Consider the following 12,135-nt stretch of genomic DNA (forward strand, 5'->3'; position numbering starts at 1 on the left):
ATTGTCCGATGATTTCCGCATTCCGTTGGGTCACCTCTCTTTGGAATGGGCACAAACATTGATCTCTTCCAATCAGTCGGCCAGACAGTTGTCTTCCAATACAGTCTATTTAATCCTATCATCTACCTAACCTTCTCACCACCTGGATCTTTCTTCCTACATGTTTATCTTCTTTTGCATTGTAATTGTTTTTATTATAGACTGTCCTCCCAAATCCTCTGAATTTGTTCTTATGGTTTTGTTCTGTTCTCAACTCTTCCATTTGTCAATTGAGTTCCAAGTGGTGCTGCCACATATGTCAATCTCTGGGTGTTGTCTGTTCTTGCTGGTTCTCAGTCCACAGAACTTCCCTTTAGGATGTTTTGCAGTGCAGGGTTGGCTTTGGCAAAATCCCTTAGCTTCTGTTTATCCTGGAATGTGTTGATTACACTGTCATATTTGATTGACAGCTATGCTGGGTAGAAGACTCTTGGTTGACAGTTTTTGTCTTTCAAGGTTTTTTATATGTCTCCCCTTTGCCTTTTTGCCTGCATGGTTTCTGCTAGAGATCCGAGCTTAATCTGATTTGCTTGCCTTTGTATGTAATACTTCACTTTTCCCTAGCTGCTTTCAGGTTTGTCTCCTTATCTTTGATTTTGGAGAGCTTGAGTATGATATGTCTTGGTGATTTTCCTTTAGTGTCTATCTTCCTGGGGTTCATTGAGCTTCTTGAATGCTTATATTTTCACTTTTTTGGATGTTAGGAAAGTTTTCTTCCAGAAGCTCTTCAACTATTTTGTCTGTGGACTTGTGTGATTCTTCCTGTTCTGGAATGCCAATAATTCTTAAGTTATTCCTCTTCATGTTGTCCAACATGACCTTCTTCAGATTTTTTTTTATCCTTATTTCTGCTTGCTCTTCCATCTTAGTTGTATTGAGAGATTTGTCTTCCAGCTCACTAGTTCTGGGTTCCATCTCTTCATTACTACTCCTTTGCCCTTTCAGTGTATTGTCCATTTCTGATAACCTATTTTTAATTGTCTGGACCTCTTTTTGTAGGTTTTGAATTGTTTCCAATGCTGTATCTATCTTATTTGATCATTCCTGTAGCACTTTCCTGACTTCTTCCTTATTCTTCTCAACTCCATTGCATAGTGTTTTGATACATTTTATAATCATTTTTCTGAATTCCTTCTCAAGCATTTCCAAAGCCTGCCCTCCTTCCTGTATAGAGTGTAGGTCTACCTCCAGATCATTTGTCTCAGTCACTTTATCTTGTTTCTGGACATGTGCTGATATGGTTATCTGTTTCTGTTTCTTGGGCATATTCAGTAGTTAGCTGTGGCCTGAATATTTAAATGAGTGTGTGTTTTGGTATTTTTTATGCTTTATGATTGCCTCCCGGTAGATGTGATTAGGAGATGGGGTTCTCTTTTCACTCTTATTACTCGACTCAGAGTAACTGTTGCAGGTGTTGGCTGCCTACCTGGTGTGTGGCAGCTGGTATCGGTTCTTGCCTGGGTTTTGGAGTTTTATAGGGTATGATTGTAGCTTGACTAATGACAGAAATCACTTCCTAAATAATGTAGGGAGAGAAAGAGCCCCCTAAAGGTAAAGAGGAGTCCTGGTGTGGCACTGTGGGTTAATGTGCCAAACTGCAAAGCCATTTGAACTGCAAGGTTGGTGATTCAAGCTCACCAACTGCTCCTTGGTCGGAACTGACTCGGTGGCACTTCACAACAACAACAACAAAGGTAAAGAGGGGACCAAAAACCAAAACAGCAACAGCAAAAAAAGACAAATTGGATACTGTAGTCTATAATAGCAGAAAAGAAATTTGGGGGGGGGGGGGAATCTATAGCCTAATATGAATATGACTTTAATATCCTCTTTCAGCTTCTTGCATCCAAGGCTACCTAAGAAATTTCAAGATGCCACTGTTGGTTGTTATGACATAACTCAGGATTTAATTTTTGGCCTGTTTTGTTTTTAGTATGTGTCTCTCCTATTCCACAACCCCTGTTCTGCCCTTTTTCCTAGTGATAAACAATTCATGACCTGCTATGGCCATTTTGCACTGCTGTTTGGTTTTAAGTGGAAACTGTTCCTTTAAATTTTCAGATCTGTGCTCATGCATAGTAGAACCCTCTGGGGGTGGGGGTTGTCCACTCATTTAAGCACTCCATTTAGTAACCAGAATGGAGGTACACAGACTGCAAGAGACCAATGAAAAGATACAAAAAAAAAAAAAAAAAAAAAAAAAAGGATGTCCATTCCTTTATCTCTGAGGTTCTGTCAGATGCCAGTCTGTGGTGGCTCTGATACTTTTCCCGCTCAGTGTCGCCTAAGATGGCGGCTCTGGGAACCTCTGTGCCTAGCAGTTTCAAAAGCACGAGATTTCTTGCTTCCTCTACAAATTCCACTGGCTAAAAGCCTTCAAGCTTTAAAAATATTCCTATGTATGTGGTTCATAGTTTTGGAACAATCTCTTGAACCTGTTTCACCTAGTATTCTGTGTTATTGCTGATGGAGATCCTTAGTGCACTTCTACCCTATCTGCCATCAAGCCCTGCCCAGAGCTTAGTTATTGATTCCCTTTTTTAAGTAATATTTTGTGTTTCTTGAGCTGGTCTCATGATTCTTTTCTTATCTTCTTATCTTCCATATTAGGGAAGTTTTCTTCCAACAACTCTTTGACAGTTTGCTTTGTGTCTTTCTTTGGGGAAGCGGTATCTTCCTGTTTTGTAATTCTGATCACAGATAAGTTATTCCTGTTGAGTAGTGTTCCACATAATTCTTAGACTTTTTTTTTTCTTCATTACTTTTTATGATTGTTCCTCTAGCGGATTAGAATTGAGAGATTTGTCTTCTAAATGACTAATTCAGCCTTCCATTGACTCAATTATACTCCTTTGCCTTTTCAGTGTATTATCTATTTTTGAAATCTTAGTACTACTCTACTGGATTTCTATTTGCTATTTTTGCATGGTTTCTATTCTTTTCATTTATTTTGTTAGTTTGTTCTTGTAATGTTTTCTTGAATTCTTCCAAAGTGTTTTCCTTGATTTCATCTGCATCTTTCTATTTTTCTCTTAATCTATTGAAAGTAGCTATATATCATTCTTTTTAGTTCCTTACCAGGCAGTTATCATGCCATTCACGCCCCCAGAAAATTTTTCTGGCTCTGTATTTTGTTTTGAGTTACTCTGACTTGTTTCTTCTTGTGAACTTAGCTGATCTGTCTTCTCTGAGACACTGTAATGGTGTTGTGTTTGAACTTAATTGAAATAGTATGTTGGTGTGATCTTAAGCACTCACCATCTGTCTCCTGGTGAGTGTGACAGGAAATGTGAGTATGTGTACAGTTCTATGTTCATGTATCATAGTTGGGGGGGCAGGGTTTGGCTAGTGTTGTCTACATCTGTTGATGATCAGGTGGTACAAAAGTAGGTATCGGCCTTTGCCCAGTAGGTGGGATTACAGGAGGTACAGGTGTGGCTGGACCATTTGGACATGATTGTTGCCTCCCATTGAGTTTTACAAGGAAAAAAATAGTAGGAAAGAAAGGAGAAAATAACAAAGAAAAATAGCAAACAGGTGAAAATAGGCTAACAACAGCAAGATAAACATTTAATAATAAAAAATAAAATATGTGGTGGTGGTATGCTGTGGAGTCGCGTTCCAACTCATAGTGACCCTGCATAGGGTTTCCAAGGCTGCAAATCTTTATGGGAGCAACAAGTCAAAATTAGGGAAGATAGAAAAGAAAGAAAAAATAAAATAAGCAAAACTAAGGGTCTTATTCTGCTACTTGAATGCTTAATTCTCAGGTTTCACATTAGGGAGAAAGAGAAAAGTAGGATAAAAAAGAAAATAAGGGGGAAGAGAAAATAGATGAGAAGCAGAAGAAAAGGAAGGGAAAAAGCAGAGAAAGAAAGAATAAAAACAAGAGAAAGGGGAAAGAACACTAAAAATAGAAAAAGAAAGAAAGAAGAAAACTGGGACTAATGGCAGAACCCAGATAGGAGAGAACTGTGTGTGTGTGTGTGGGGGGGGGGGGTAAAATGCCCAGTTCTAGATGGAATTCCTGCAGGCTTAAATGTTGTCTGGGGTCAGGGCACCTGATCTGGAAGTAGTTTGTGTCAGCTCAGAAAGTGGCTGAGGCCAGAGGTTTGTTCCCAGAAGCCATTCTTTTTTAGCCCATATGGTAGCTGGAGGCAGGCGGCTGGATATGGAAGAAGTTCTTGGCTTCTCAGGAGCAGTCAGGAGTCAGCACTGTTTATTCTCTTGATCTGAGGAGACAGAGTTTACATGCCTCCAGATTCAGGGGTGGTGTACCCAACACCTGGTCCACTGGGCTCAGACAGAGCCGAGGCTGTGCAGGGTGGGGGATGTCACTGACTGGTCACAGCATGGGTGACAATGGAGATAGCCACACTTCTGGTCATCAGGAGGGTGTGGGGAACAAGGGAGGATCCTACCTTCCTTTTCACCAACACCAGTGTGCATCTGTGTTGTCAGAATGCTGTCTTGATCTAAGTATGCTTGCAAAAGTTAAAGATGGCTGTGTTGCATCAGATCAGATGACAGTTCACCAATCCATGTCCTCTCTTGCTACTTTTGTTCAGCTTCTTCTCCTATTCAGTATTCAATTCATTTCCCATGCTTTCCTCCGAAGCTTAGGGTTCCAGTGTTATCATTCATATCTGTTTTATTTGATCTCTCCTGTATTGGCTGCAGAAGCTCTGGTAGCATGTCTGCCTAGTCCTCCTTCTTGCCAGAAGTCAGCCTGAAAGATTTTCAACTACAAAAAATACCAGTATAAAAAGATTTGAAATTTGTCCCAGATATCTTATTTTGCAAAGAGCTTTGGTAACATAGTGGTTATGAGTGAGACTGATAACTTCAAGGCCAACAGTTTGAAACTACCAGCTATTCTGTGGGAGAAATATGAGGCATTTTGCTCCTGTAAAAAATTATATCCTTAGAAACCCTATGCAGGATCGCTATGAGTTGGAACTGACTCCATGGCATACCATCACCATCTTCTTATTTTGCAATTCCTCCAAAATTAATTGGGTTTTTGAATACCCAGGGTCAACTCAAGATCCTGTGGTTAGTCACCTAAACCTCAGTTCGAAGAGTGATTGTTATTAACTGTTTATAAACCAACTAGTTGCCATCTAGCTGACTCTAACTCATGGTGACCCCATGTGTCAGGGTAAACTCCATTGAATTTTTAGTGATTCATTTTTTCAGGAATAAATCACAAGATCTTTCTTCTGAGGTGCCCCTAGGTGGACTCAGACCTCCAACTTTTTAGTTAGTAGCCGAGAATGTGAACTGTTTTCAGCACTCAGTGATTCCATTATCTGTGTAGGGACCACGTAGATTAAGTGAGTAGCTCTCCGTGCCCACATAGCATACGCAAGTGTCCAGATAAGTTTGTGAACTCTGGAGTACAGGATGCTTGTATCTCAGAGCTAATCTTAGAGTCTGTTCACAGGCAGAGTCTTCAACCCAAAGAAAAGAAGCTGACATGTGTGATTACCCTGTGAGATATTATCTCAGACCCCTCTCTTGAGATTTTGTGTGACATGCTTGTAGCCTTTGATAGAAGACTAGCATGAGAATTAGTTAAATAAAATCTAAGGACTTATGAAGTCTTGTTAGAATTGAATTTACAAACCCTCATCCTGTTTCTCTGCCACAGGTTCAGAAATAGAGTGTTTCCAAACTTAATGTTGGGTCCAATACAGGAAACACAGTCACTTACACTCCACTCCTTTCCCTCTTCAGGCCCTTGAGGCAGCTTTTCTAAGAATGAAGGAGAAATATTTGAGCATCTCTCCTTGTCCTGTGAATAAATCCCGCTGGAATATTGTGCAAAGCATAGTCATGTTTGGAAAAGGTGAGTGCATTCTCACCCCACCCTCAGCTCTTAGAATGGTTGTTGGTGTTCCATTGGCCAAAGGAATAGTGTGTTCTTGAGGGTGGTAACAGTGCCCAGGCATTGGACAGAGTCCTCTAGGAGTGTGCTCTCACTGAGTTCTGTGGGGCTTGGACTAGGTGGGCATGGTTTCATCTTGAAAATGTTCAAACTAGTGGACTTGGTTTTTAAAACACTGTCTCTGTACCCAGTGTCAGCAAAACAGAGTGAGAGCTTTGCCCCTTGTATTTATGTGGGTGACCCAGACACATTGCCCCTTATAATCAGTGAGGGTGGGATCCGTCCCAGCTGATAATGCTGCTGAAGAGGAGACTGAATACTGAAGTATTCTCCAGAACAATGAATTTCCCATCGCCCCTTCAGGATTCAGGCCTTCTTGATTGGGAAGCATTTCTAGCTTAGAAGTCTGTGGACAGAAAGGCTTTGAACCAACTGGAGCTGGTTTAATCATGGCCAATGAAACGAAATGAGAACAGACCCAAATTTCTAAAATTTGGGTGAAGTAGAGTGACAGCCAGTGGGAAAAATTGTGGGCTGAAGTTGTGGAATGAGAGACTTAGAAAGGATGTAGTGAGTCCTTTCAGGGGCCTGATGTGGGAGATTGGATTATTCCCAGGACACACTTCCAGAGCAGCACAATCAGTAACCAGCTTTGAGTTGGGCACTGCTGCTTCCAACTCTGCCATTAAAGAGATTTGGTTGCTATGCAGTGCACATGCTACCCTTACTTTCTAAGAGGGAGATGAAGTTTCTAGCAGGGCATTGACTTGTAATTTTTCCCATTCTACTTATCATTCTGGTTTACCTACGTTTTACAGATCTGGGTCCATTCCAATTTCACTTCACTGACTATGATTGAACTGGGAGGAACTGGTTGGAAGCCCTGGTGGATAGTAACTATAGCTATCCAATATGCAAAGGGCACTGGCTTGAGAACCAGAGAAGCAGATTTCTAGCCTGCCCCCAAGTTGTGTGACTATGCAGAAGGCACTGGAGTCTCTGGCCCTCTGTCTTCCCATCTGCAAAAGGAAGACAGTACTCCCTTTATGGACCCTGGCAACACTGAACACTGTCTTACCATCAGTGCCAGATGCCTGAGTCAAATTAAGAACTCTGGTCCTCTGGGAGAGAGGGGAGCGGGGAGCTAGTTCCTCACTGTGCTCTCATGGCCATGATGACATGCATCTGGGAGAAGGTTTGCAGGGCTCTGAGGCTGCATTTTGAGTCTTCAAACCATGGCAAGCAAGTCAAACATGCAATTGACATCCTTTGTCCAGGAGATTTTCATATCAAAAAGGCTCCATTCAGAATCCCTTTACCCTGCCAAATAGGGTTGTTGGTTAAATTTTCATGTTCCACCCAAAACTGTCAGTCTCAAATGCTCCATGGCAAATGTCCCTGACGCCGAGGCCGGACGCGCACACTCCACTCTGCTTGCCCATTGTCTGGCTGTCACGGTTTCAATGCTGATTTTGTGTTCATGGAGAGACATACTCAATTGGGCCCGAAGCTCTTCAGCACTGGGCAGAAACTTGGCAGGGGGCAGGAGGGTTTCTCAACCTGGTAGCAAGTTTTCTGTTTGTTTTAATTTGGAAGGAGAATTGCCGTGGCCATCTGGAGACATGGCGGGAGCTGTGCTAAAGGGAGTGCATTGCACTTTGCCTGTGAAACACCAGATAATATCCCAAGCTTTGTTTTTTTGTTTGTGCAAGGGTGGGGGTGGAGTTGCTTCTCATCAGAATATTCTTTTGTTCTACCTCCAGGGCATTTCACCAATACCTTTGAGACAGTTTATCCGGAGAGACTCTGGATTGAAGTGAAAACCTTCTGCAATGCCTTTCCCTTCCACATTGTATTTGATGAATCGGTAAGTTTGGAGGTGAGGAAGCACTGGTGAAGCGAGTATGTCTTGTATTCTTTTGTGACTGGTAGAGACAGTCAAGCTTCTTAAAGTTCCCAGGGCTTTGGACATTAGACTTATCCTGGTAGGACTACCAACTTCCTTTGCATTGTAGCATTTTCCAGAAACCAGAATGCAGGCTCTTCTTGGTAAGTGGAGTCCCTGGGTGGTGCCAAGGATTTATGAACTGGGCTGCTAACTGAAAGATTGGTGGTTCAAGTCCACTTGAAGTTTCTTCAGAAGAAAGGTCTAGTGATCTACTTCTGAAAAAGCAGCCACTGAAAACCCTGTGGAGTATGGCTTGACAGGCATGGCTCCTCATGAATAGAAATGGACTAAATGACACCTGGTTTCTTCTCTATAAACATGTAAGGGATACCATTGTGCTGTTGTTGTTAAGTGCTGTTGAGTCCATTCCAACTCAGAGTGACCCTGTATAGGGTTTCTGAGGAATGACTGGTAGGATTGAACTGCCAGCCTTTGAGTTAGCAGTCCAGAGCTTATCCTACAGCATCACACCTGGCCTCCACTGAAATGCACTCCGTAAAGAGGCATCAGAACACAGTTAGTAGCAATAGCAAGAAAGGATTCTAAACCTGACCACTGCGCCTAGCTACAGTTCTATCCAGCTGTATGCCTACATGTTTAAGGGGCTGAGAGAGCTTGGCCTGCCTTATGCCACTATTCCTGAGGCTGTGAGGATGCCTGTTTACATTTGTCTTCATCAGTTTCCTTGGATGAAATATATGCCCACAGAGTTGATCTTTAGATCATTTGAGGTCAATGAGGCAAAATAAATGTGGTCAAAAATGTCCAATTTGTCCAAAACAGTCACTGTGATTTTCTTCACATTTATTTGAATCCATAGGCATAGTAAATCAGTACCTACCAGGTACTGCTTGGTACAAGTCTATGAAATTTCTCATCTGAGGGTAGCCTCTGCCCACTAAGAATTTGTGATTAAACTGAGGACAACAAATGTCCCCTACATGAGACAAGTAAGGAATTATAAAGCAATGCACCTTAACTTTCTCCCAATCCCACTGGCGATACTACAATTGTTGCCATTATTAGTTTTCATTCCAATCAACTTTAAAGAAATCCCTTTCTTTTAAAGTTGTAGGCATCAAATGGTAGAAAATCTAGTGTTACTTATTCCAAAAGGTTAGGCTGATTTCGAAAGCCTAGCAGGAGCCCCATGGGGAGTGAAGGTTCCTGGACAACCTGCAATGGCAACAGGAAGGAGTTTGATATTTCTTCCTTCTTTGTGGTTGCTAGAGCTATCAGTGAAAGGAGTCTGCCGACCTCCAAGACGGACTCCTTTACTCATGCCTGCGTACCACTGCCAATGCTCCAGAACATGCTAATCTTTCCTTTAGTGTAGTCTGCCTTGCAGTGCTGAAGGGAGAACTCACAGCCTAATTGAGAGTTTTTACTTTGTTTCTTATTCGTTCGAAATATGCTTCTGGGTTCTGTCTGTGCCCCTCAAGTGAGTAACAGATCATGTCCAGTATGCTGTTTCTAAGGGAACATTTATGGTGTGAGTTGCTTTCTAATCCCCAGTATTACATCTGTCCTCTGTGTATAGTTGAGGGTCAAGCAAGCTGGAGTGAATATTCAGAAGTTTGTTCCAGGACTCCAAACCCAGAAGATTCGATTAGATGAATATTTCTCCATTGTTCATCCCCAAGTGACCTTCAGCATTCTCAGCATCTGCAAATTTATCAACAGTCAATTTGTCCTGAAAACACGAAGAGAAATGATGCCTGAAGCATGGAAAATGAAACCCACGCTCAAACTCCGAGGTAGTAAATCACTCTGTTCATTGCTGGCTGCCTGTTTGGGATATTGGTCAGGAAGGGTAGCCACAGAGTTTTCCAATAGCCTCAAAAAAAAAAGTTGCACAAAATGCAGGGAAGGGACTACATTGAGAACAGTCACATTCTTTGCTTCCAGCATTTCCATTTGGCCTAATCTGCAAACAATATATGTTATTTATTCAACCGGTGCTGATTTATGTCGAAATGTGCTGGATTATATAATGCTGTTCTAGTTTTCAAAAATTTCCAGAGAGCATGTGTTACTCTTGGTATTAATTTAACTTTTATCCTTTACATAGTAACATATATGGCATATCTGATCTAGTGTGAGTAGGATACCCATTTTGAGCTATCTTTCCATTAGACTCATGGGTAGGTTTTCCAGGCAGCAGTGCAGCTGTGGCAGATACCTGCCAGGAAAAGGACATGTTCTGGGAGCCCTGAGTGCGTGGTAGACTGAGTGATGATGGAAGACCAAATGCAAGACAAGGCACTTGAACTCTTTAGTGCAGTTGGAGACACGTGTAAGTGTCCTCCATGATCAAATCTGAATGGTCACTCTGGAAGCATGTAGGAAGGCCCTGGTGGCACAAATGGTTAAGTGCTCAGCTACTCAACCAGTGGCCTGGAGCTAGGTCTGGAGCTCTACTTCCAAAAAGTCACAACCATTGAAAACCCTGTGGAGCGTAGTTCTACTTTGCCACAGCTGGGTTAGATGGGCTTGGTTTGGGGTTTAGCTTGTCCCTGGCACAATGCTGCCTCCTTAAGGAGACAAGAGTAGCCCACAGCTGTCAATAGAATGAGCACATTTATCTTCCTTGCTCCTCTTTGGTCACCTGTACTTCCGTACCTTTCTTAAAGATCAAAAGTACTTAATTTTATTATGCCTCATTTTTTACTTAATACTCAAGAATCATCTGTAAAGTGCAGTGCTGTGGGTTAACGCTCTGAACTATAAAGTTAGTTTGAACCGCAAGGTTGGTGCATCAAATTCACCAGCTGCTCCTTGGAAACCTATGCAGGGTTGCTGTGGGTCTGAACCGACTCAACAGCACTTAACAGCAATGGTAACTTTTCAGCTATCTACAGATTATTTTTCTCAGCTGATTTACAATTTAAAAACTCCTTGCTTGCTGAGTGGATTTTGATTCCTAGAGGTCCATGTATCACAGAGTAGAATGCCTCCGTAGGGTTTTCTTGATTGTAATCTTTTCAGAAGCCATTAGATAGAACGGAAACAACTTGAAAAATGGCTTCATAAAGAGACAACTGAACGGTTAGTAGTCTTTCTTCTGAGGAGTCACTACCCCCAAAATACCAAACCCACGGCCATCCTGTGAATTCTGAGTCATAGCCACTCTTATGTAGGACAGAGTAGGACTGCTCCTTAGGGATTCTGAGACATAAATCTGAGCAGCACACAGCTTCATCGTTCTCCCAAGGAGCAGCAGATGGGTTTGAACTGCTGACCTTGCTCTTAGCAGCCCAGTGTGTAGCCCATAGTATATCCAGGGCTTCTTTGAGGAGTCACGGTTGCTGTTGTTGTTAAGTGCCATCTACTCTGTTCCAAATCATAGCGGCCCTATGTAGATAGAGTTTCCAAGGAGCTTGCAGTTAGCAGTCCAGTGCTTATCCTACAGCTCCACACCAGGACTCCTTCAGGAGCTACTGCTCTTGTTAAGTGTTGTTGAGTTGGATTCAACTCCTAGCTATCCTGTTTAGAATTTCTGAGGAACTGTTGGTGGGTTTGAAGCACCAACCTTGTGGTTACAATACCACACCAGTCCCCACCAGGTGGGTTTAAGCGGCCAGCCTTTAGGTGAGCAGCCACTCATGGACCTTTGAAACAAAACACGTGCTAAGGCTCAAGCTCTTTCTTCAGGGCAGAGCTCTTCAAGTCTGCTCTCAGAATCTATCTTTATTTAAAACAAACATTTTTTGAATAAACATAACCATGATTATCTGGTTCTCAAACCCACAACTGACCCATTGGAGTAGATTTGGAAGATGGATAAAGAAACTAGCCCAGGTAAAGGCTTGTGTCCTAACACATCAAAACACAAAGGTCTGTCAGTATGGGAAGAATTAGTAAAATGAAACAAACACAAAACTTAAATAAAATCTAACAAAATAGAAACACATCTTAAATATCCCCCAGCCTTTATGATTTATTAGCACAATATAATGACAAATATGTAATCTATTGATGCTGTGTCATTGACAAAACTTTAAATATGTTAGCTATATGCTGGGGTCAGGATCAGCTATAGGATTAGCACTAGACAGCTAACCCCAAGACTGATGGTTCAAACCCACCAACTGCTCCTTGGAAATCCTATACAGAGTTGCTATGTGTAGGAACCAACTCAGCGGCACTTAACACAACAGCATGTACTGTGTTTAAGAATGCAAGAAAAGTATCTATGTTTCAAATGACTTCCTTCCCAGCCAAAGAGGTTAAAATTCTAAACAAAACCCATTGGCAT

The 12,135-nt window shown here is 41.9% G+C and overlaps 1 protein-coding gene across 1 annotated transcript in view; it reads left to right on the forward strand.

Moving 5' to 3' along the window:
* The window catches only part of LOC102839658 (guanylate cyclase soluble subunit beta-2-like), a 137,180-nt gene that overhangs the window by 102,844 nt on the left and 22,201 nt on the right, over window positions 1-12,135 (forward strand). The window contains exons 6-9 of the mRNA XM_006874150.1: window positions 5,779-5,890; window positions 7,693-7,796; window positions 8,443-8,447; window positions 9,423-9,634. Of these exons, the coding sequence (XP_006874212.1) occupies window positions 5,779-5,890; window positions 7,693-7,796; window positions 8,443-8,447; window positions 9,423-9,634 (433 nt within the window). The remainder of the gene's footprint in view (window positions 1-5,778; window positions 5,891-7,692; window positions 7,797-8,442; window positions 8,448-9,422; window positions 9,635-12,135) is intronic.

This window comes from Chrysochloris asiatica, unplaced genomic scaffold (assembly GCF_000296735.1).
Source record: "Chrysochloris asiatica unplaced genomic scaffold, ChrAsi1.0 scaffold00263, whole genome shotgun sequence".
NCBI lineage: Eukaryota > Metazoa > Chordata > Mammalia > Afrosoricida > Chrysochloridae > Chrysochloris > Chrysochloris asiatica.